We start from the raw sequence: 23766 nt of genomic DNA, 5'->3' as shown, positions 1-23766 counted from the left end.
CTATTATATATATGTATCTGTTAAAAAGTGTATTCAGACTTCACCTGGATCAGGTTTGGCCATGATGCACAATAAAAAAGACAGTGTTCTGTTGTTGAAGCCACGTGAGCACCAGACGATGACGTGAGCGAGTGAAGTAGTTACTCAAAGAGATTTCCGAAAATTCAAAGAGGATTTCCGAAAGTCAATATTTGACGGCATCAATTTTGCAAAGATTTTGCATATAGTTTTTTTTCATTTGCTAGCATTTACACATATATAATTATGAAAAAGATCTTTTATCTACCGTGGTCACAAACATGCGTGAAACTTTACAAATTTAAAAGGTTTTATTTTGCATTATGCAAATTACAACTCACAAAATAGGCACTTATCAATGTTTTAATTTGAGGCATATAAAAAAGCATTTCGATTTTTAAAAATATTATCCATCCATTGTCCTGTGCTTCGTGTACCAAATTAGCTATCATTACACTGGGTCTGAAAATGACCCAAGATATTTTTGAAATTTACATTAAAGTTCTAGAGCAAATAATTACAAGAATAACACTAAACAAAGAATAGTTTAGTACATAGTATATTTTAAGCCATTATTATCAATAGTTGTGAATCACCAAAACAACATTTTTAATCAATGCTTATTTTGCACTAAACGTTCTGTGCAGAAGGTGTAATGGCTTGTACTCATCATTTCAATTGAAACGTAGCAATGTTGACGGCCGCATTGCTGGCCTGCATGTCAAAAAAAAATAATTTAACTTTTTATTTTGATTTCGAAAAGAATTAAAGCAGACAGCTTCATTCGCATTTCAAACCCAAATTGGAAGATGATGATATTGATAGGAGAATAAAGAATTTCACATAGCAGTGTATAATTTTGCTCGCTAAGCGTTGTATTTTTACAAAACTTGATATGCAACAGGGCTAGATAAATTGTTGTGTTTTCTGTGCGTAAACGATTGAAACTAACGTATCTTTTTTCAATAAACTACACAACTTCATGTCCTCTGAGTAAATCCATATATCTCCTCTTTGCTCTTCCAATGTACCCATTGTCTCTTCTCTCTATAAGTCCGAAACATTTAAACCAGGCCTCTCTGGCTCTTTTTTTAAAACTGCACCTCTTATATTTTCATTCCTAATTTTGTCAAACTATGTTACTCCTAAAGACAACCTTGCAGCGTGTTCATCTCTGCAACCTCTTGCTGTGTCTCCTATCTTTTCCCTCGTTAAATATTGTCTCGAACCATTTGATATTGCTGGTCTCACCACTTTTTGGTAAACCATTATTGCCCTTCATTTTTTCTTCTTCTCTCTTTTCACACATTTGTGCTTCTTCTCTTTCTCTTCATCCGATTCCCTGTATCTTCATATGTTTAAAGGCTCTTTTTAACATTCACTACCTCTTTTCACTGCTGATACTAAGTATATAAAAATCCGTACCTTCTTTATCTCAACTTCCTGCAGCCTCACTGTCCAATTTGGATCTAGATCTCTCTTATTCAAGCACATTTATGATGTTTTTCCAGCCAATCCAGAAATTTTAATGAATATGGCATACAAAGTTTACTTTTGAACGTTTATTTTATAAATGAATTTCTTTTCAAAACAAATCACTCGGAGATAATTGAATACATAAAGAAACGCCAACCCCCCAATCAACGTTTTAAGGAGGGCCCTGATGATATACAATAAGACAAATAGTTTTACATTCATACCACTGTAAGTCACATTTTTTTCATGCATTTTGTACTTGATTGTACATGCATTGATCAGGTACTAATCATTTAGGAGAACCGAAAGAACTTGTATTGCAATTGTTTCCCATCGCGTTATTGCAGTCAAAGTAACTTCAATCGAACTTTTGCCAAAAGTGTGAGATAATGGAAGAAGATGATCATTAAAACGCAAGGACAACATCTTTTTTATGGCTCTCTGAGGGCAAAACCATACACCTGCTTCATCTCCGTCAATAGATACTTTAGCTTTTTGATTAGGTACCATCGAATGATATTCTCGACGAAGTATTATACCAACATTTTTTGGTAAGATTTTGAGCGTATGTACTACTTTCTGTCCTGGTTCCATCGAAACAACCATTTTGTCAAATAGCATTCCCGGTTGATCTTCATACATACTTTGAATTGCAAACGTTCGCACTTGTTGTGGTGAAAAATGCAATCTTTTAGATAAGGTGTTATTTCTTTCATGGTAGTTTAAAACATCGCTATATACACCACCAGAACCTTTATTACCGTAGTATAAAGTCACCGTAAACAACGAGTCTCGTAAAATCTTTTGACTAAACGACAATGAAGAATTCATAAAATTTCGATAATTTGCGCTTTTTGATCGATCAAATCTTGATTCTAGATAAATTCGAATACCGGTAGTAAATATGATTGGATCCAAGGTGTTATGACGAAAGCACCTTAAAATGCGAAATCGGCGCTTTCTAAAGTAGTATGGTGCACCATTGAAGAGCGATGTCCTATTTTTGTTTGCATGGAAATCGTGAACATAGTGAAAAAAATCCTCTAATCCAGTTCCTGGAAATATTGGCGCTATTGCATCGTTTGTTTCAATAATAACGTCAAGTTCATGGGTACTTGCTATTTTGTCATTTCTCAAGAAAAAGTTAACGGCAACAACATGACCCCATTGTTTTTCCAAATGAAAAATATTTTTATGATGGCTGTAATCGAACCCTTGCTGATTCACCTGTGCACTAAAGTAGCCAGTTAAACTGTGATGGTATTTCTCTTCACTCAGAGTTTTCGTTGAGAGTTGAGAGCAAACTATCGCAGAATCAAATCCATGAGGTATTTTTACGCTTATTTTTGCAGACTTCCAAAATGGCATTTCATAATATAAATAAGCAGTCCAATCATACAGTTCCATTTGCGATGCATAATCCCCTTCTACACTACATGTCATATATCTTAAACCAGTTGTGAGACTTTTTACTTCGCGAAGAAAGTCTAGTCCAGTAATGAATATCCCAGCTAAAGGAATATCTTTCACTTGAGGTTCTTTATCGTCCCATTGCATTGTTATGAGAATTCTTCTCCAATTTTCGGAAATTTTTATCATGTTATTTATCTTATCATAAATGCGAAGGCGCATTGATTCAATTATCATCGCACTATGGTGAGCATGATAAATTATTATTTCCTCATTTGGTTCGACTTTGTGACAGGAAAGAGAGCATTGGGATCGAAGACCAGGCGCAAAATTTTCTGGTTCTCTAGCCATTTTTGAGAAAGCTGTTGTAGCGTCTTGTATATAATTTGACAAAACCTTTTCTTTAAGAAAATACTCATTGAACAGACTCTTAAGTTTCCGTTCATTTGTCAATTTGTTCGTTGTAACGGCATAATAACCCGATATATCACAGTAAGTACCATTGACACGACACGAGATTGACTGGGTCCAAGCTTGCTCGGTATCAATATTTTGGCTTCCTTGCCATCTTATAATAACGCGAAATGATGTCGAGTAAGCAATAGGAAAAGTAAGATAAAATCCACCAAACTCACTTACATTATTTACTCTAATGAACGGTTCAAGAAATGGTAATGTTTCATTAGCTTCAAAAATGACAGGTAATTCTTTTACTTCTTTACCATCAACCTATAGTAAAAAAAACTTTTGTGTTTCTTTTCCAATAATGTTCAATTTACTGATATAATCAATTAAAAAGAACATCGTACAGCAGGATGAGGCGTGCTTGCAAAGTGATGGAGGAGGAGGGGGACAAGGGGCCATGGTTCACCTAACTGTTGATTGCTGAACGCCAAAAAATGACTATATGGAAATACGAATTTTTAATTTGGGGTTTGCATACAATGGAGTCGCCAGCTTGATAAGTGAGAAGGATTTTAAGATCAATTTTTCTTAGGGATTGAAACATGATCATATAAATATTGTCCCCCTCACTTATCGAGTTGGTGACGCCACTGGTTTTACCTATCAAAATAGCATTTTAAATTTTCTTTATATAAAAAATTTCCCAGAGAGAATGCCCTAGGTTCCCCTTGCATAACTCGCACTGCATTGCTCTGCTCGGACCGTTGGCTATCGTTTCTGAAGTGCCATATTTATAGAGCGTGTTTTCAGAAGAAACATTAATGCCCTAGTTTCCACTCCTTACTGCCCTGAAAATTTATTCCCAAAACAACACTACTAGTAAGTACTAGTATTCACATAAAATTATTTATAAAACATTTCTGTTAACTTTATTATTTAAATCATATATATATTGTTTGTTCAGTTTACCAACCATTTCTATAAATGGTGAAAAATCACTGAGAAAGTTTATATCTAACCTCAAACGAGACATAATCCATGTTTATTTTTAGGTCAGCGCGATGAAACCAAAGCAACCTATGAAAAATTCCAGGTCCATTATCTTCGAACAGCAAAAGCCCATCTTTGTAAAATCCAACTGGATTATAGAAGTCGGTGTTTCGACCGTTTGCATCGAAGCTTGTTTGTTCAACATAACTTTGACCAAATCTTCGAGCAGAGAGTCCACTTAAATCAAATTCCCAAGATCGATTATCAAATAAATCACCTTTGAATATGTGGCTTAGATCTATAAAGAATTCATCAGTAAGATTGACATGTATTAAGTTGAATCATGAAGATTCAACAGTGCCATGGCAGAATAGTAAAGGAAAAATTGAGTAATTTAACGGCTGTGACTGAAATACTCGTTGACTGTTTCACAACAAGTAATTTGGATCATTAATATGATCAAAAAATAATGGAAAAACGTTAAAAATTAAATTGTCTTAGGTTTTATTATGGACAAATTTATTCAAATTTTGGGCCATAAACAAAGAGGGAAAACAGTAAAATATTACCTGTGTTTGTGAAAGGCTGCTCTAAACTCTTTACAACTTTTAAGATTAATGAATCTTTATTATCTACAATCAAATCGTTATTGTAGTACGCTTTGTCGTTTTAGCTACTATGAAGAAATGTGCCCATGCATTTAAGTTATGCCGTTTTGTACATCTTACTTTGATTGTCTTGTTTTTTCTTGAGGTATTCTTTCATAATATATCTTGAAATTATTTCACCTTAATAAAACGAAATTATCTATTAAGTGTACGCATCAAAACAACTAACACTTCAAGGCTGATGCCAAGGAATTTTTTAATTAGTTAATAGACTAATGTATGATACAATGAGAACATGCATGGCTATTGCTGATTGGTCTTATACACCATAAAAATTGACATTAGCTCCAGTTACTGTTTGAATGATTAAATTTAGTAAACACCTATCTAATATTATTATAATTTTAATCCTTTCTCGGCAAATTTTTCAGCTAATTGCAGTTTCAGTCAGCTTTATAGGGAAAGAATAAACTAACACAAGACTTTCCCCCATGCGCATGTGTAGTAGATTGCCAGTTTGCCACTCTCTCGAAGAATACATGCCTCATTTACTGCTTCGTTGATTATTTTAGCTACAGGATTTTTTTTACTTAGTTGACACAGTTAGTTGTTATATCTATCAATGTCTCCTCAAAAATCAATCGAGAAGAAATTTAAAATATGGTACTTGACGTTTGTTTCACAATCTTGAATGTTGTTAAACTCGTGCAGTGCAACAGACCTGCTTACCTTTGTTTTCAAAAAGATATATTTGGTTTACAAGAAGGAAAAAGATAACAGAAATCAATACCAATGTAAAGTATACAACGAACGTATTTTTCTATAACAAAAAGAATACATGATAAAATTTTTGCTGTTTTTCACAAGAGTCACTCTTTTAAACTTAATGAACATATGTTCATTTAGTTTCAAAAACCGTAAAAAGTAATAAAAAACAAAAACGTAAACATGTAGTCAATGTGCAAATAGACATGATATGGTACTGAGTCCTGGGCACTTGCCATAAAATGTTTGGGCTTAAAAAAATTTATACGTGTACTGGTCTTTTGTGATAAAACTTTAAAAAAAAAGATTTAATCAACCAGATGAATTGAAACAACTGCAGTTCTCTCTGAAGTCCCCCCAGATTAAGACATGAATATATAAATACGTTCCCCTTTCTTATCGAGCTGGCTACGTCACTGAGTGAATCGTGCAAATTGTCAACGTCGGGCGATTTCAAATGATTGCATGGCCTGTATATCTATAAAGGACTTTAAGCTGTGTTCAACTGAGCCTAGTAGAATATTTTGACAGTATACTGAACTGATAAAAACTTATTCATACTTTCAGGTGATTCTATATTAACTGATATATTCGTCGTGATTCCATTTGTATCTTTAAATTGTAGTGTAAAATAGTGACTAAAAGGAAAATGTTCTTACAATATAAGTACTGCATTCATAAATACAAGAACATTGCTCTCTATTTAATCGTCTACTCAAGGATCTAATCAATCGTTTAATCAAGGATTAAACGACTGTAAATAGCTCTCCCCTCCCCCTCAAAAAAATTAATTAATTAAGTCTATTGTCGGCAGACTTTTAGTATAAGGTCCGCCTGTATAAGGACGATTTTAGACAAATCATTGCATGTTTCTTTAAATGTTGTTTGAGCTTTCATCACTTTTTATGACATGGCAAACATTACGATGGGACGTTAAAGTACCCTTGTACATCTGACTATAGTAATCGTTTCGGCACACGTGATATCGTTTCGGCACACGTGATATCGTTTCGGCACACGTGATATCGTTTCGGCACACGTGATGCCTTTCGGCACACTTGATGTCGTTTCGGCACACTCGATGTTCTTTGTAGATTTATTTAGGTGCTTATGAATCGTTTTCTCGCCAAGCAACCTCAATAATTCTGAGTATTGAGCAACCATTTTGTGACACTTGCCTTGATAACTTAACAGATTCATCAAATTAAGTGAAACAAACTCGCCGCCCACGTTATCACAATAACACAACAACGCAATAAGGTCTAGAATAACATACGTGGCAAAAGGTTTTCAAGATTTCTATGCCCTTATTTAAACAACAATCGTTTGTATTAAAATCATACGGTTTGAAAAATTTCAAGTTTCTAACGTCATTAAATGTATGAATTATTATATTAGCTACATCGCATTTTGTGATAAACTTTAAAGAGACTTATTCGTCCATGTTAAATAACTCATACATTGACATATATTGGATTGTGAAATAAATTAATGAGCGCAAAGTTTATCTGTACGGTTCTTTTTATTTATGTGACTGGACTTACAATTGTGACTTACCATTGTGAACTGCTGCTTTTGAACTTGTGTAATGAGTTGCAATTGAGTTCGACATATCTTTACTCTCTTCCACGACTAAATAAAATTATATGGTACAAGAAATATGCAAAACAAGCACGCGACGTTGTCATTGTTTTGAAAAGAAAGTCAAGGCATTTTTACACACAACGATTAGTCGGGCAGACACTGACGCCATATTACGTGTTCTTGTCATATATGGAAAAATTTGTCGTGTAAGACAAATCACTGTGTAAATAATGCATCCGATGTATTTACGCGATTTCAAAAAAGAAAACAAATTTGTCGAAGAACAATAGAAAAGCGAAATTAAAACTTCTCATTGTAGCTATTATCATTATTGCCTCAAAAAAATAAGGAAAAAAGAAAACAAATGTAAAGATCGGTGTTGGTGAAGTGCAAATCGATTTAAATTTTGCCGAGTTTCTTTTTTTAAGAAAATATTCTTGATTTTTTTCTTTTTCTGAATCGCTGCAGCTTTGGTTTTTCAATAAAAACAACGACGCTTTCAACACTTTCTTTTCCCGTGTTGACAGAAGACATTTCGATGATTTTTCGTTAATCATAATTTGCTTGTTTCCGAACCCATGGCAACACAGTAAAAACAAGTATTTTGTGCGTAGAACTATGATTTATTGCACCATAAATCCAGAAAAGAAAAGGTTCTGCAATATTTACGAGTAAGAACAGTAAAATTTTAGAACTCCAGCATGAGTAGCTACTGCGTACAAATATAACAAGGAAATCAAACAAGCATTTGCGTATAAAGTTTTCGCTAGAGATGATGTTGACAATCCATATTCTACGTGGTCAAATACTGGTGATATATGAGAGTGAGAAAGTATACAGTGGCCTTAGACTCTAAGGCTTAGAGTGATGTAAAAGCATTTTAATGCTGTAGTTTGATGTCTTGGTGAGGACTTAATGGGTTGAATTCTTGCAATGTTTCTGGCAGTGTCTTCTTAACAGGCCTTAACAGTTTTTTGTAATTAGTGGGCTGTAACCATCCCCCTTGGAGTAAGAGAACAATGGAATGCTTGCCATGTTGGATAAAATTTGCATTGTAAATAAGGAAAAGAGAAAATCCCTTTGTTAAAATCACCCAACATGGCGGCTATGACGTAACTTGCAAACCAAGAATACTTTACATTCACACTCACGCATATCGACCAGAGTCGTTGTAGATGATTGTGTATGACGCATCAAGCTTATTTCAGATGGCTACGTTTGATCAGTGTTGGTGACGCCTTATAAAACGTGCAAAAGAAGTAACCACAGAACAGATTACGTAAACTATTCTGTGGGGTAGCTTTATCTGAATCGTGAAATTGTATCCGAATTTAACCTTCGAGGGAGGAGAAAAATATTCCTACAACGCCCGTATATGTATTACAAATGGTATGTTGCTTATCCATTCATTGCAATTGTAGTGGTATTAATACTTGGAAAATATCTAAACCTCTCAATGAAGCGTATTTTTGAGAAATCTCCAATAGTTAAGGAGTTTTATCTTAGCTGGAATGGCGAATCAAACTCGATATTTTATCGCGAAATTTTGGCGAAAGGGGAAGTAAAACTTGATGTACTTTTGCTGCATGGAATGAAATTTTCTTCAAAGAATTGGCTCGATATAAAAACCTTCGATATCTTAGCATCGAACGGTTACCATGTTATTGCATTGGATTTACCAGGATTTGGAAGGTCAACGTATGAGCTGCACACAGGCAAAAGTGAATTTTTATTTGAATTCATTAAGAAAGTTGGCCTTAATAATGCAGTCATCATTTCACCATCAATGAGCGGTCGATTTAGTTTACCATACCTTGCTGCAGGAAAACCATCTAAAGCTTTTGTTGCAATTGCAGTTGCTGGTACTGAAGACATTGATAGTGATGACTTTAAGAAGTTTCCACCAACATTGATTTTTCGAGGCTCAAGGGATGTAGGACTAGGTGCAAGATCAACAGAAACACTTCGTTCTTATCTATCAAATTATCGTTATAAAGAAATTCAGGATGCAGGTCATGCTTGTTATCTTGATAAACCCGAAGAATTCCATGATAGTTTACTGAATTATTTAGATTTCGTAAACAAGACATAGAAATCAATTACATGTCTATTGCCACTGCGTGTAAAGACATTCTTAGACATATTGTTGGCAATCCATACATGGTCAAGTACTTGTGATTTATGATTGTGTGAAAGTATACAATGGCTTTAGAGTGCTGTAACAGCATTTTAATGCTACAGTTTGATGGATTGGTGAACCGAGAAGGTTGAATTTTTCTAATGTTTCTGGCAGTGTCTTGTAAATTACCATCCTATATATTTTCCTTATAAACAACATAGGTGTATGGGTTGGGGTCAGGAGGGGCAGCTGCCCCCCTCCCCCTAAGAAAGCATGAAGATTGAAAAGTTCAAGGGAGGATGTTCGGCAGAACCTTCATTTTGTGTGGGGGAAATAATTACTGCCCCCCCCCCTCCCCTCAGAAATGATAGTTCCTGCACACCTATGATAAACAACAAAAGTTTTGATGTATCACTACAGTAATGGATGTTTTCTTTGTATGTCTGTGTTTTTGACGTTAGATAAACATGGTTTGTTATGAGTAAATTTTGCACCAATTGGGTTTTTTCTATTTGCTGTTTTTATACGATTCTCTTCCACCAAGTTCTCTCTTTCTTCAATGTGTTGTTGAATAAAATTCGCAATTAAACACTCATTTCGATTTTTCAAAATTGTTTTACTAAGTACAAGTCATAGCAAATAATGAAAAATATTGGGAGAAAGTGATCAAGAAACTGAACTGTTCAGAAGATTTTTAAGATTCAGGTCACAGCTGGTAAACCGTGCCAGTTGGCAGGTCTGTCTGTGGTATATGACAAGAACTCTAAATGCTGAGTCAGCATCATGGTAAAAACATTCGTTGCTGCTCCATAAACGAGTGACTGGAGGTAAACGGTTTTATATGCTATTTTACTCATTTCATACTAGTTCATCGAGTGGTAGTGAGAATTTTTGGAATTTGCAAACTTTTTGATAACTATTGATGACGTCATCGTGAACAAAACGTAAATTTCTGCTTATTGTGCGCACTTATTGCTTTGGGGCCACATTGATTATTTGCTTTTGCATTATTCTTAATTCTTTATAAAATTGTGAAAGAAATTATGAGTTGTAAGAGGTGTACAGCGAAAGTTGTGTTTTTGAGCACATCGTTTCATGGCTAGAACGATCAGTGCCCTGCCAAAGGGTTGGGATTTTTTTAAATATTAGGTTGTTGCGATAAGAGAAAAAGTCGTAGTATGCCTAAATGGATAAAGTGTTGCATGTTGTTTAATACAAGAAATTTTTGTGCAATTTTGGTATCAAGCTTATTTTAATCATACAATGTAGCGAACACCACTGGTGTAGTTATTTTGATTGTACATGTTTATTGCTGAATGTACATTTATGTACAGCCTACACTGCTTTGTAAGAGATTATCGAGACGGGTGAAGTCCAGTGGTGTAAAAGTGGGAGGGGGGGGGGCGCTTGGGGGAAGAGCCCCCTTCTACTTTTGAAATTGGTAATTTTAAAGCGGCACTATTAACAAAAACGTCAAGTGAGCCCCCCCTGATAAATTTAGTTCTACAGCACTGGTGAAGTCGGTGCATTCTGAATTGAAGTCTGGCATGTGGTATAACAGAAAGTTAATCAGACTCAATTGGTTGTAGAAATAAGATAGTTAAAAATGTGTTTGAGGAAGAGGCTGATCACCGAAAAGACGAGAAATGAAGAAAGTGAAGAGTAATATAGGATTATAAATCATCCAACGATAAAAAAGCGTGTAAATGAGGAGGGATATGAGTACGTCAGTAAAATGATTCTGAACATAGATCCACCAAGCGAGAAGCCCAGAGGAAGATATCACAGAAGGTATATGAAGGTCAAAAACGAAGACATGAAGTGTCAAAGACGCCAGAGTCTAAGGATGCAGTCATACAGTTAACAAAAATTGGTGAAGCTCATATTTGTTTCCTGAGATAAATTGTAAGGATATAAAATGTTTACATGAAGTACCGCGTATCCACAGACTTCTCCCAGATTCTCTCTGCACCAAAGTGATTTACATTCAAAAAAAATGTCTAAGAAATTCGACTTGAGTTTGTCAGGAAACGTTTGTCTTGTAACTGGAGGCTCACGTGGTATTGGAAAGGGTATTCTCATCATGTTATTAAAGGCAGGAGCTACTGTTTATGTTACAGGTAAAATAGTTTCACGTTGTTTATTGAATATAAATAAGGAGTATAAGTAAAATACGTAATGAGGACCAGGTGGGGAGGTATGACCATCGTGGAGAGTATGGAAAGGAGAAGGCTCACAAAGTTATTGGAGGGGATTATAATTATTCATTCTCATTGCAAACTACTTTTTCACATCATCCACAACCTGCTTAGGGCTTCATTTGTCACTGTATGCATTTGGCAAATATACAGACTGCAACCTATCTCTTGAGATTTTTGCTCCACGTGTTGGCTGGTGCCAACAATAACACTAATAAAATATTCTTTGTATCAGACCAGCAATATGTCTGAATTACAAGTCAAGAATGGTACCACCATGTGCATCAAGTTTAATACATAAATACATTTTCATATTCAACATGCAAAAATTTTTACTTTTACAATTTTATAAACAGTTTGCTTGCTATTCACTAACTGCCATTATAACAATATTTTTCATAAGTATAGGTCGCACAGTAGACAAAGAGCTCAAAGATGAGGTAATTTATGTTATACCTTGTCTCTGTTGTCCGGGGAAACCCTCTATATGTATCTTCAAATGTGCACTAGAATCTTAATAGCACAGAATGGTTGGTTCTAAAAACAGTTTGTTTTTATCAAAGGTGTTGCATTACTTTTGCAAATGATTCACAATAACTAAAACATTGGCAATAAAACAATATATTAACCATATACAATATGCTGTTCAGTTAAGTAGCCATGGTGGTCAATGTGTCGTAATCCGATGTGATCACAATGATGACGAACAAGTAAAGAAAATTTTGAGCAAATGAAGAATGAACAAAGTGGACAAAATTTGTTGTGCAGTTGCATGAACAGATTGCTTTGATTATTTTCAGTTAAAATAAAGTGATGTTTTAGCTTGAACCATTCCAAATTTAAGCTTAGAACATGTATGTCGGTCATGTATGTTGCTCATCTATGACTTAGTCGGTCATGTGTGTTGCTCATCTATGACTTAGTCGGTCATGTATGTTGCTCATCTATGACTCAGTTGGTCATGTATGTTGCTCATCTATGACTTAGTCGGTCATGTATGTTGCTCATCTATGACTTAGTTGGTCATGTATGTTGCTCATCTATGACTTAGTTGGTCATGTATGTTGCTCATCTATGACTTAGTCAGTCATGTATGTTGCTCATCTATGATTTAGTCGGTCATGTATGTTGCTCATCTATGACTTAGTCTGTCATGTATGTTGCTCATCTATGACTTAGTCGGTCATGTATGTTGCTCATCTATGACTTAGTCGGTCATGTATGTTGCTCATCTATGACTTACTGTGTAATTAAAAATAACAATTTATATTTGACAAGTTTTATGTTTTCAAGTATGTTGATCATGTATTCACCATATCCATTGCTGAGGAGTTTTGTACCACACAGTTTTCATTGCAATCACTTTATTGAACTCTTAATCAACAATTAAACTTTTTTACATGTTTGTAGATGTAGATCATCCAGGTTAGTATAGTCCTGAGAAGGACTGTTTTTGTGACTGTTTTTGTTGTTGTTGACTGACATTTCGACAACCTCAGTGATGACTACTGCTAAGGTTGCCAAAACGTCAGTCAACAACAACAAAAACAGACCTTCTCAGGACTATAACAACCTGGATGATCTACATTTACAAACATGTAACAATACTCCCGGGTTCAAACCATTTACTTAATTAAACTTTGATAAAGTTTTTGCACATTTGGATTCTTCCTTATGGATTTTCCTCTTAACATGCTTTTGATTATCTCTTTTATATTAAAATGCTGTATAACATTATGTTTTTACTGTGGTTCTAGACTCTGGCAAACAATAGCCAAGGAATGTTCCGGAAAGAAGTGAGTTGACCATTGAATTATTTCAGTTATACTTGCCTTACATCATGTAACATTTGTTATTGTGAAGTAAAATTCTGTAGTTTTAACTGCATTTGTGTAGCCAATATCAGACTGGGATGGCATGAATGCTGTTGGATTAAGGTTAGTTGATGTTTTCACTAGATAATGTAAGATTATTTGGTTAGAATCAAAAAGGATACTTTTAAAAGATGTGTGTTTTTTTGTTTCTTTTTGTTTTGTTAAGAAATGATTTGTGCAAGTGTAAGTGAGTGACAATTAGCTGTGTAACTGAATGGTGCTTTTTTATTTTTACGTGTTTATAGTCAAACACTCGTGCAAGTGTGAGAAATGTCCGCTGCTGCATAAACTTGTTTCTACTTTTTATGGTATTTTTTGGATTTTGAAAAATCATCTTTTCATTTCGATCTTGCAGAACGATCGTACGATGGCGGACATGGCTGAAGAACTGAGGAAGCTTAATGTGGCTACTTGTTCATTACGGCCTGGTTGTGTTTCAACTGAGTCCATGAAACAAATAATGCAATCCGAAGCTAAAAGTATTTTCAGCAAAATGGTAAAAATTGTAAATTTTTTGAAGCATCTTATCGTAAACTGTTTATATTACTACATTCATCAAGGGCTAGCCAACATTTGATTTTGTATAAGAATACTGATACTCAGTCAACAACAGCAACAACAGTCCTTCTCAGGACTCTACCAACCTGGACGATCTACATCTACAAACATGTAACGATACTCCCGGGTTCAAACCATTTACTTTAATAAGAATACTTAGTTACAGTTGCAGTCGAGGCATTCTTGAAATACATATAACATCGTGAAATGTAAATTTTATTTGGAGCATCTTATCATAATATCTTCACAGCAAACATTAGTTTTAGTAGAAAACAGTTTTACCGTCAAAATTGAAGAATTGTTAAAAATAACACATTGCCATGTAGGATTTCTGAATTTAGTCACATAATTTCAAGAATTTGTCCTCGTGTTTTTTTAGATAAGCAGTGGCTTATTTAAGGGAGAATATCTAAAAACACCGGAGTTTAGTGGAAAAGCTGTTGCTGCTCTTGGAAACGGTAGATAGAATGTCTCAAGTACTTATTAAAAGCACAAACTCGCATTACGAGTATCGTAAATATTTCGAGTATCTTTGAATGGGGTTTTCATTGTGAAAAGATCATGTAGGGAGCATGTTTTTTCATTTTAGATCCTCATATCATGAAAAAATCTGGAAAGGTGTTAGTAATAGCAGAACTTGCAAGAGAATATGGTTTTACAGATGTTGGAGGTGTTTTAAAGCTAAAGAAATATTATAGATCCAGCGATGTTTAATACTGCGGCAGAGAGTGAAGTTGTACCACTCTCTGAAAGTACAACTCTCTTGAAAAGTATCACTCTCTGAAAGTACAACTCTCTTGAAAAGTACCACTCTCTGAAAGTACAACTCTCTTGAAAAGTACCACTCTCTGAAAGTACCACTCTGTTGAAAAGTACCACTCTCTGAAAGTACCACTCTCTGAAAGCACCACACTTTTGAAAAGTGCACCACTCTTTTGAAAAGTGCACCACTCTTTTGAAAAGTGCACCACTCTTTTGAAAAGTGCACCACTCTCTGAAAGTACTACTCTCTTGAGAAGTACCACTCTCTGAAAGCACCACTCTTCTGAAAAGTACCATTCTCTTGAAAAGTGTACCACTCTCTGAAAGTACCACTCTCTTGAAAAGTACCACTCTCTTGAAAAGTACCACTCTCTTGAAAAGTACCACTCACTCTCTTGAAAAGTACCACTCTCTTGAAAAGTACCACTCTCTGAAAGTACCACTCTCTTGAAAAGTGGAATAACGAGGTGAAGTGAAAAGGACTATAGTTTTATATACAGTATATACTTGCTTAAATAAAGCACCTTTTAAAAAACTTGCTGTACATTGTGGTGAAACAAAGGTAACCTTATGTTTTTCTTTTATGATATATATACGTCCACACCTTTTTTTATGAGTAGTTTTCGTTGTCCTTTTATGTTCATCAGGTGTTCAGCCTTCATCCGTTGGACAAGTGAAATTCCTTGTACGTCGCTTTTGTCCAAGTCTTGCATGGTTAACACCAAGTTTTCTCTACGTACCTTGGTGGATGATAAGCATTGGAACGCACAATTATTGATTTCTGTTATCAACCAGGCCAGTGGTATGTCATAGCGGCACTGAGTTCATTACTGTTGAAGGAATCACTCTTTAATTTTTTTTCGAAGTAATAACGGCTTCATTGATTTATGGGATGGTTTTCCTAATAATTTTATCATGGAATAAAATTCGCATTCAACCAGACAATTACAAAAGGCAAAAATGTCTGATTTCTTATTTCATTTCCATATTCTACGTACATGAATGGAAGTTATTGGAATTTAAGTTTTGTTCACAAATTAAGTCAGGCAGTAACAATAACAAACCACGTGCATGACATGTGATTGGTTCTGCTATATTCACTTATCGGAAGAACAAAATGCTATCGACTTTCGGAAAAGTTAATTTGCCTTAGACAGCTCCGCCGAAAGTAGGCGAGCAAAGCAATTATAAACAAGCAAGATGAAGGGGTAGCTCTTTGCGTTTGGTTAATGCTACTAAATCTTGCCCGCTGCAGCAACTCAAAAGAAGACTTCCTTTAATTCCGTAGCGTTATCATTAACTGCTGCCGGAGTGGTAAATGCCATTTTGAATGTTTGTTGTGTTGTTCTTTGATTGAGGAAATGTTAAATGTTAAGGCTGTTTTCCACTAGGCAAAATTTTCAGCGCGTAATTGGTAGATGATGTCGTGATTTTTTTGACAACCAATCATCTTGCAAATTTGACTGGTGCGCGAAAAAGTCTGCCTTGTGGAAAATACGCTTTAGTTATATTTTCAATGTTCTGTGTTATTAGTTATTGCATTTAAGATGCCGAACATCACTATAATCGCATGCATAACATTCCTTTTCATTAGCATTTATCGCTTCTTGAGGATAAATTACGGCAGCTATGAAACCACTGGTGATTTCAAGCAGTTGCAATTCTTTAAGCCCCCTTTAGTCTCCACAACGTGCGTCAGTTTAAATTTTGTTTCTTGTTATGTACATTTATCCTTTCACCTCAGAAGTTCTGAGAGTCAGATTAACGTGTTATACATGCTGTCATGTAGTCCTTGGAATATTCAAGACAGTAATGTTACGAACAACACATTGCTGCTGCACTACACCTTACTGAAAATCTGATAAACACTTAATTATTTTGTCAGTCATTCTACTCAAGCCGTAATGTTACGAACAACACATTGCTTCTACACTACACCTTACTGAAAATCTGATAAACACTTAATTATTTTGTCAGTCATTCTACTCAAGCCGTAATGTTACGAACAACACATTGCTTCTACACTACACCTTACTGAAAATCTGATAAACAATTATTTTGTCAGTCATTCAACTCAAGCAGTGATGTTAAGAACAACACATTGCTTCTACACTACACCTTACTGAAAATCTGATAAACACTTAATTATTTTGTCAGTCATTCAACTCAAGCCGTAATGTTACGAACAACACATTGCTTCTGCACTTCACCTTACTGAAAATCTGATAAACACTTAATTATTTTGTCAGTCATTCTACTCAAGCAGTGATGTTACGAACTATACATTGAACAGTCTTGGTAGAGTTTTTCTTCACGATCGTTTCAGCCCATTCAGGAAATGTATTAAGATCAAAATACCATGAACCAAATGTGTATAACCATACCATCAACACACTTATACCTGTAATGTTCAACACTATCCCTGTCTTTACCTGTAATCAAAGAAATTAGCATAAGTAATTATGTGCAGATGATCTCAAGCTTGAGACAACAATGCGTGCTTGTAAAGAATATCAAATTTAGCTAGCAATAATTATGAGCGTTGTTGATAATCTTATTTTTTAAAATAATTACGTATGTTCATTTTTCCCTTCTTCTTTTGAGTTTTCAATAGCATATGATTATGGATTACCATGATAGCTTACATTCCTTAGATTGGCTAAAATCCTCAGCTCTGATAATCTTGTTGTATATAAAGCTTTGCAACCATAATTTTAAAATCATAAAACCTTTTTTCAAAAAATCTGATCTACTAATCTGCAACAAAAACTTCCTGTAAAATAGTTTTACTAAACGCTACGGTTGTAGCTACTAGTTGTATATGAACAACATATATATTACCATATCTGTAACTTTAAGATAACCTGAAGAAAACACAATGGCGTTTGGAGGAGTTGCTACTGGCAACATAAAAGCAAAGGAACAGGCTGCTGTCGCGGGTATCATAAGACGCCATGGATGAATTTGAAGAGCAGTAGCCTTTATGGAAAATATATCAAAATGTTAAGGATAGGATACATGAAAATGTTATAAGAAAGATGATAAATCACTCACTAATGCTCCTAGGATAGGAATAAATATTGTTGCTGTAGCTGTGTTGGATGTAACTTCTGTGAAACCACACAACATCGTGACGCTTATTAAAACTATGACAGCCACAGGTAGACTATCCATTTTACTAAGTTGTAAACCCAACCATAAAGATAAACCAGAGTCCTGAAATAAAAGAGTTTCATGAGGAGAAAACATCATTTTTTCAGTGAATAAATGCGTCAGTCACCTTCGCAGCCTTTGCCATGGCGAAACCTGCTCCCATTAGCAAAAGAATATTCCATGAAAATTTCTGAGAAACTGTGTCCCAGTCGAGAAGGGATTTGGAGAAGGCATAGTCATCTGCAAGATCGATGCATATGGAGAAAACCTTTATAATTGTTTGCAGAAATGATGTTTTTGTCGGAGACAATGAGATTATTCTACTTTAAGTTTCCAAGTAATACAACCTGGACGATCTACATGTACAAACATCAAACGATACTCAAAGGTTCAAACCATTCGAAAATTGTTTTACCTTGTTCATCGTGATTGATGGTCCTACCAACTAGCCTTGCAATTAGTTTGGGCATGCGCGATGGAAAGATGAACAGAGAAAATGCAACAATAATGGAAACCGTACCATCGCGTACAAATCTGCAACAGTAAATACCATAATTAGGCGACTTTGTTGCTATCAAACAACAACGAGTTTCTTCTGGAAAAATAACAATTGACGGAGAATAAATATTTTTGTTTTTGCTGACAATGTATCCATGCAGAAGCATTGCTATCCAAATAAACTATCAGAAACAAGTTTTAATATCATGCATGGTGTGGTTCCGAGCAGATTAGTCAATGGATTAATTTCCTGCTGATCACGTGAAGCATGTGTATTTATTTATTGCATGTAACTAAATATCACCATAGAACACATGTATGGTTAAGCAGGTGGGAATGAAAACCGAAAGTCTCTTGAAAAACTAACACGCGTGTTCGTGGTAGCTATACTGCAACATTACAAGCGTACAAGAGAAAAAAAAATGCAGTGTCGCGTAACTGAATTAATTGAGGCAAGAACATTATCCATAAATGCACATAGGAACACCTCCACTTCATATATTTACCAAATATCGGTGCCACTGCATAAATTATAAATTCGTAAAATGTAAGTTACAAACATTGTAACCAAATTTGTTGTATTTTGTCTGAAGTGCTGCAACGATTGTTGAGTTTATGTTATAAGCTCTTACCCTTTTTTGAACAGTACAGACCAGCCACTGATGAACTTTGGATCTCTGAACAACCAAAGTATTGCGAGAGTCACAAAATGAATCAAAACGGCCACTTCAGCAAATCTGTAATAAGTATTAGCGTTGCTATATAGTATGTATAACTAACAATTACATGAAATTTTTATGCAAAGCACGAAAATCAAGCCTTAGAATGGCTTGTCAGAAAGTATTCATTGTTATGAATATTATACGACTACGCTTTTGATTTTAGTGGACATTTGTTGTTTTTCATTAGGATAACGTAATAAATATGTTTACCTATATGTAAGGTGAAGTTAATATCATAACTATCATAGGGTAATAAGCCTGATCAAAACTTTTGAATGATTCTGTTTGATTTAGTTGCTGGTGAATGACTGTTTTATGTATTTGTAAGAAGACTGACCTAAGAGTTTTGCTTTTCGCAACCTTTCACGTTTGTCAGACATCTAGAGGATCGAGCACTAGATCATTGTTGCTTGAACTCATGCAAGCTGTTTTGTTTTTTTTTGTTTTATGCTATAATGATATGCGTGCTTGTCTTTTTTGTTTAATAAACCTACGTGACTGGTCCCAGTTCTTCATATTGTTGTCTTACAATGCTTCTGGCTTTTTCGACGTAATCCGTTTTGATTGTTCGCTTTCTTGCACGACAACGAAAACATTCTAAAAACCTGAAAATTTATTGCAATTTTTTAGTCATTTCTACATCATTATCACAACTATAAAGTTGTTCAACGCACGCATTTTTCATTGAAGATTGTGCGCTTTTTTTATTAGGTCAGTTAATATATTATTTTGTATCGTAATGTTTATCATGGAAAGGCAAGAAAATCTTTGGATTGAAACGAAATTTAATCAAGCACTAATCTTGTTAACTTATGGTAGAAAATAATATCGTAAACAAGAAATATTTTACTTTGTGTTTAGATAAAAATATTGAATCCAAATCCAGGCCATGAACAACAAGATGATCATCTGAGGAAAACTGTAAATAAACCAATCAGCGAAGCCTATTCCATTGCTGTCAGGAAACAACCTTAAATGTTAATAATAAACTTGATTACCTCAAAATTTTTTCATGTGGACTTTTCAATGTTCTTGGATTTTTTGGTGTGTTTTATATTGCAGATTTTTATTACAGTTTGTTGATTTATCTTACTTACTCTTCCGATTGACCACTAAGAATAAGATTAGGTGCAGTTCCTGTTAACGTCCCAGTCCCACCAATGTTGGCCGCGTACGCTATGCTTAGAAAAATTCCTTTACAAATCCTGTTATGCTTCGTTTCGATCTGAAAGTAAACTAAAGCTGTAAATCATAAACTACATATACATACACTAGGGCATCAGTGACGACCATTGTAAAACATTAAAGGTATATACCTCTTCATTGTCGTTACATCTTGAAAACCTAATAATAAAAATCAAAGTAAACTATAATATACACATTCTCAAATCGATAAGATAGTCATTAATGAACATTATGGTCATTTGAAATCTTTGTACTTTAACAAACATAAAAAAAGTCTGTCTGGGTGTTCAACTCTAAATAATTTGTCTTATAGCACATCACCCTTTTGTGCTTTTGTTTGCTTCACTTTATTTAGGTAATGATTGATTTATTTCTTACTTTTATATTCTAAATTCACGTTCACTAAATTTAATTTTTCCTAAACGTAAGTTAAGATGTAAGATTACTTTTTTTAATATTATGAATTGAAGTATTCACTAAACTATTGAAAAACGAGCCATTCTTTATTAAAGAAAAATAACTCATACTCAGTTTTTGATTCATCGCTCATTTCATCTTTTAATTTGTCCAATTCGAATTCAAAGGTGTTTTCATCAGTTTCTCTTGTTTCATTTGTACCTTCCTTTAATTCTTTTAGAACAGCTTGTGCTATTGGAACCATCATGGCGGTTGTAGCGGTATTACTTAGCCACATTGAAAGGAATGAAGTCACGGACATAAAGCCAAACAGCAGTCTAAATTGCAAAATAATTATATTTTCAGGTTTACGCAATACCGTACTCTTTCAAAGTTGATTGAATTTAAAAAAATTCTCTATTGAAGTGAAATTTTTATTGTTGCTTTCGTTTTGCAAAATAATAAGCTGACTTTTTCCATGCAAATACTCTTTGTTTCATATGCTTCGCCCCTACCTTATGGGTTGAACCCCAATCTTGAGGAGGACAAACAAGGCAATACGCTTGTGTAGGTTCCAGCGCTCCACTGCAACAGCAACCAATAATCCACCCATTAAAAGAACATTTGTATCACTAAAGTATGGCAGGCTCACTTCCTTTGCCTCAACGACACCCAGAAGCGGAAATAGTATAAGAGGAAGTAGTGACGTCACAGCTAGAGGACACACTTCAGTTATCCAATAAACTGCCATAATGAGCATAGCATAAGCACATTTTCCTTCCTAAAATAAAAATTATATATCAATGCTCAGTCATTTATAAACAGGAAAACTCTAACGCTTAAAAGTACTGAGTAAGTATTTTGGTTGTAATATGAAACAGATCTTTTTAAAATTCTTAGGTTATCTTGTCCACCCATCACGACAACTGCTCTTTAAAACAATTTACATCTTATATGACAAAAAAATACGTATATCTGATATTAGTACTTTGTTATCTGAAAGCCATTAAGCAGATATGAGTTATTTTGATTGGCTCAGAAATACTTTGCCAGTACATTACACGTAGCTAATGCTTCGACGAAATTCAAGAATTATCTTAAAGCGAACAGCGAAAGTTTGTTTAAACGTAAACAAAACGAAACGAAAAACATCTACGTACAAATAGGAGTCAGAGGAAAAACATTCGGAAAGCGAGTTCTGTTTTTTAGACGATACATTGTTTGACGAAAATGCAAAAATCCATAATAATTTTTTCTATGATTTTCTCAACACGAAAGTAAAAAACAACTGCAATAAATAATTTAAATGCAAACTGTCTTCGATTATGCCATTTGCAGTGCGAATAATTTAGCCTTTAAATATAGCTTTGAAAAGAAAATATTAACTGCATAATAATTACAAAGTCCAAAGGATACTGTTAGGCAGTGCTGTAGTAGGGGGGGGGGGCGCTTGGGGGACGAGCCCCCCTTCTACCTTTGAAATGGGTAATTTTTCATCATATCATGGCTTCAGCTTCGTCAAGAGAGCCCCCCATCTGATGAATTTAGTTCTACAGCACTGCTGTTAGGATATGTTTGAATTTCTTCTTTGCAAATTGAAAACCTTTTTGCCCTTAGTTGTGTAAAAAACATAAAATCTTTTGTTGAGATCACGTAAAACGTGTCACCCGACTGCAATTTATTTTAGCTAATCGTTGTAAGCCAAAGATTTATGTATATTGATAGACTATACACATTTCAATGTCATTTTTAACTTGCTTAATGTACATACATTACTGAAGGTATAAATTAAAGAGGAAGCTTAAACAACACCGTATATCTAGTTATATATCTTTCTGCGAAATTACTATCAAGACTTCTGTGCGTAATCAAAATACCAGCAACAGTTTTAATCTAAAATCAGTATCAGCTAAGCTTACAAGATAAATTCATTCATATTCTTACTCACCTTTTCATTAATGGCAATTGGTAAAGGAGCGAATACTAAAGGAGTAAGAACTAACAACAAAAAACGTTTATATGTTAAAACTGCGTTGCAAATCGAGCGACATTGGAAAGCCATATTTTATGATTCAAACCGTCAACACAATTACACAAACAATAAATCAAGTTTGAACAGGACGTTTGTCAACAATATGTCGCGATGTGATCACAAGACGGTCAGTGGCATATGATGTGAAACGTGACAAGGGAAAGAAAAAAAAATTCACAATACAATTGAAATGTGATTTGAGATTTAAGACGGAGAAAATATTTTCATTGAGTCATATTCAGTGCGAACAAAGTTACTACTTGAAGCATGAAAACAAAAGAAAATAAAGAAATATGATTTACATGTTTTATACTTCGAGCATGTTTTCTTCGAATGAGCATAAAAATCTTGTTAAACCTTTTTACAATGCATGTATATGTTCGTCATTTGTATTTGTCGAACATGTACATGGCTGCAACACGCATCTTTTCAAAGCTATTCTAGTTATTTGAGCTGCACCCGTATAATTTGGATTGAAGTCATTAGTTAAACTTTTTAAACTTGTACAGTGTCTGATTTATTATAAGTATATTGCCGAATATAACTTTTTACAAATAACTAGTTACATTTAACCGTCACTTTTTTGAGAAACGGTAACTAATTACTTTTTAGAACGTAACTTGCAACTGTGACTGGTTACAAATATTATGAATAAAAGACAGCTGTACAACTGTATACATTTTCGCTCGCGATTTTATGAATCAAACACCGCTTTATCTGCGGTGATAAAATTCATTCTCAACTACTAGTATATGGAATATTCCAAAGCTATCATCAGGGATTATACATGATATAAATCCTAACACGCTTTTATAAGCACATGAAAAACATCTGACTTGGACGAGATTTGAACTCGCACACAGTTGAAACACGGTGCCATCCAGTAACTGCTATCAAGGCGAGAATCTCTCGTCCATACGTAGTTTTAAAGATATTTGACTCGTCTCCAGTCCCTGTGGGCTTGGTAGCGGCGAAATAGTATCCCGGAGGTGCGAGTTCAAATCTCGTCAAAT

General features: G+C 34.6%; 4 protein-coding genes and 1 long non-coding RNA gene across 6 annotated transcripts; 3 read left to right on the top strand and 2 right to left on the bottom strand.

Annotated features, from left to right (window-relative positions):
* Window positions 1-310: 310 nt before the first annotated feature.
* On the bottom strand, window positions 311-7368 carry LOC124454992. Its single transcript, XM_047005750.1, has 6 exons — window positions 7230-7368; window positions 5637-5727; window positions 5028-5087; window positions 4869-4931; window positions 4329-4597; window positions 311-3633 (listed from the first exon to the last, which is right to left on the bottom strand). Exons 1-6 carry the CDS (start codon window positions 7230-7232, stop codon window positions 1780-1782), a joined length of 2340 nt encoding a protein of 779 aa, XP_046861706.1. The 5' UTR covers window positions 7233-7368; the 3' UTR covers window positions 311-1779.
* A 980-nt stretch (window positions 7369-8348) lies between these two features.
* LOC124454997 (protein ABHD14B-like) lies at window positions 8349-9861 on the top strand. The gene has a single exon (XM_047005757.1). The coding sequence runs from the start codon at window positions 8632-8634 to the stop codon at window positions 9346-9348; it is 717 nt and encodes a 238-aa protein (XP_046861713.1). The 5' UTR covers window positions 8349-8631; the 3' UTR covers window positions 9349-9861.
* Window positions 9862-11384: 1523 nt separating this feature from the next.
* LOC124454999 (dehydrogenase/reductase SDR family member 1-like) lies at window positions 11385-15356 on the top strand. The gene is made up of 7 exons (XM_047005758.1): window positions 11385-11495; window positions 13331-13369; window positions 13450-13510; window positions 13803-13943; window positions 14385-14463; window positions 14595-14723; window positions 15029-15356. Exons 4-6 carry the CDS (start codon window positions 13815-13817, stop codon window positions 14717-14719), a joined length of 333 nt encoding a protein of 110 aa, XP_046861714.1. The 5' UTR covers window positions 11385-11495; window positions 13331-13369; window positions 13450-13510; window positions 13803-13814; the 3' UTR covers window positions 14720-14723; window positions 15029-15356.
* Window positions 15357-15475: 119 nt separating this feature from the next.
* On the top strand, window positions 15476-21206 carry LOC124455001. Its single transcript, XR_006951644.1, has 3 exons — window positions 15476-15569; window positions 20002-20184; window positions 20963-21206. It is a non-coding gene; the product is annotated as an uncharacterized LOC124455001 (long non-coding RNA).
* Window positions 15522-22811, bottom strand: LOC124454995 (solute carrier family 13 member 5-like). 2 transcript variants are annotated; one of them, XM_047005756.1, is made up of 14 exons: window positions 22670-22811; window positions 21237-21502; window positions 20853-21059; window positions 20457-20484; window positions 20238-20365; window positions 19991-20110; window positions 19635-19745; window positions 19051-19155; window positions 18336-18454; window positions 18048-18160; window positions 17822-17983; window positions 17609-17746; window positions 17169-17199; window positions 15522-15597 (listed from the first exon to the last, which is right to left on the bottom strand). In XM_047005756.1, exons 1-14 carry the CDS (start codon window positions 22781-22783, stop codon window positions 15575-15577), a joined length of 1665 nt encoding a protein of 554 aa, XP_046861712.1. In that variant the 5' UTR covers window positions 22784-22811; the 3' UTR covers window positions 15522-15574. The 2 variants fall into 2 exon arrangements, with proteins under 2 accessions (XP_046861712.1, XP_046861711.1); XM_047005755.1 differs by lacking the exon at window positions 15522-15597 and having other exon boundaries at window positions 16619-17199.
* Between the last annotated feature and the right edge of the window lie 955 nt (window positions 22812-23766).

The sequence above is a fragment of the Xenia sp. Carnegie-2017 genome, unplaced genomic scaffold (assembly GCF_021976095.1).
Source record: "Xenia sp. Carnegie-2017 unplaced genomic scaffold, XeniaSp_v1 HiC_scaffold_3, whole genome shotgun sequence".
Taxonomy (NCBI): domain Eukaryota; kingdom Metazoa; phylum Cnidaria; class Anthozoa; order Malacalcyonacea; family Xeniidae; genus Xenia; species Xenia sp. Carnegie-2017.
Note: the sequence above shows the minus strand (reverse complement) of the source record. Positions and strands in the feature narration are given on the sequence as shown.

Bases quoted from the DNA above. Each gene is read 5' to 3' on its own strand.
- LOC124454992 (XM_047005750.1), bottom strand. The intron at 4,598-4,868 runs GTAATATTTTAC...AATTCTTTATAG, and splicing joins GCAGCCTTTCACAAACACAG to ATCTAAGCCACATATTCAAA. The intron at 3,634-4,328 runs GTTAGATATAAA...TTTTTACTATAG, and splicing joins TGGATTATGTCTCGTTTGAG to GTTGATGGTAAAGAAGTAAA.
- LOC124454999 (XM_047005758.1), top strand. From the start codon at position 13,815: ATGGCGGACATGGCTGAAGAACTGAGGAAGCTTAATGTGGCTACTTGT. The intron at 13,944-14,384 runs GTAAAAATTGTA...GTGTTTTTTTAG, and splicing joins AAAGTATTTTCAGCAAAATG to ATAAGCAGTGGCTTATTTAA. The intron at 14,464-14,594 runs GTAGATAGAATG...TTTTCATTTTAG, and splicing joins TGTTGCTGCTCTTGGAAACG to ATCCTCATATCATGAAAAAA.
- LOC124454997 (XM_047005757.1), top strand. From the start codon at position 8,632: ATGTATTACAAATGGTATGTTGCTTATCCATTCATTGCAATTGTAGTG.
- LOC124454995 (XM_047005755.1), bottom strand. From the start codon at position 22,783: ATGGCTTTCCAATGTCGCTCGATTTGCAACGCAGTTTTAACATATAAA. The intron at 21,503-22,669 runs GTGAGTAAGAAT...TTTTTATTTTAG, and splicing joins CAATTGCCATTAATGAAAAG to GAAGGAAAATGTGCTTATGC. The intron at 20,485-20,852 runs GTATGAGTTATT...TTTTATTATTAG, and splicing joins AGCGATGAATCAAAAACTGA to GTTTTCAAGATGTAACGACA.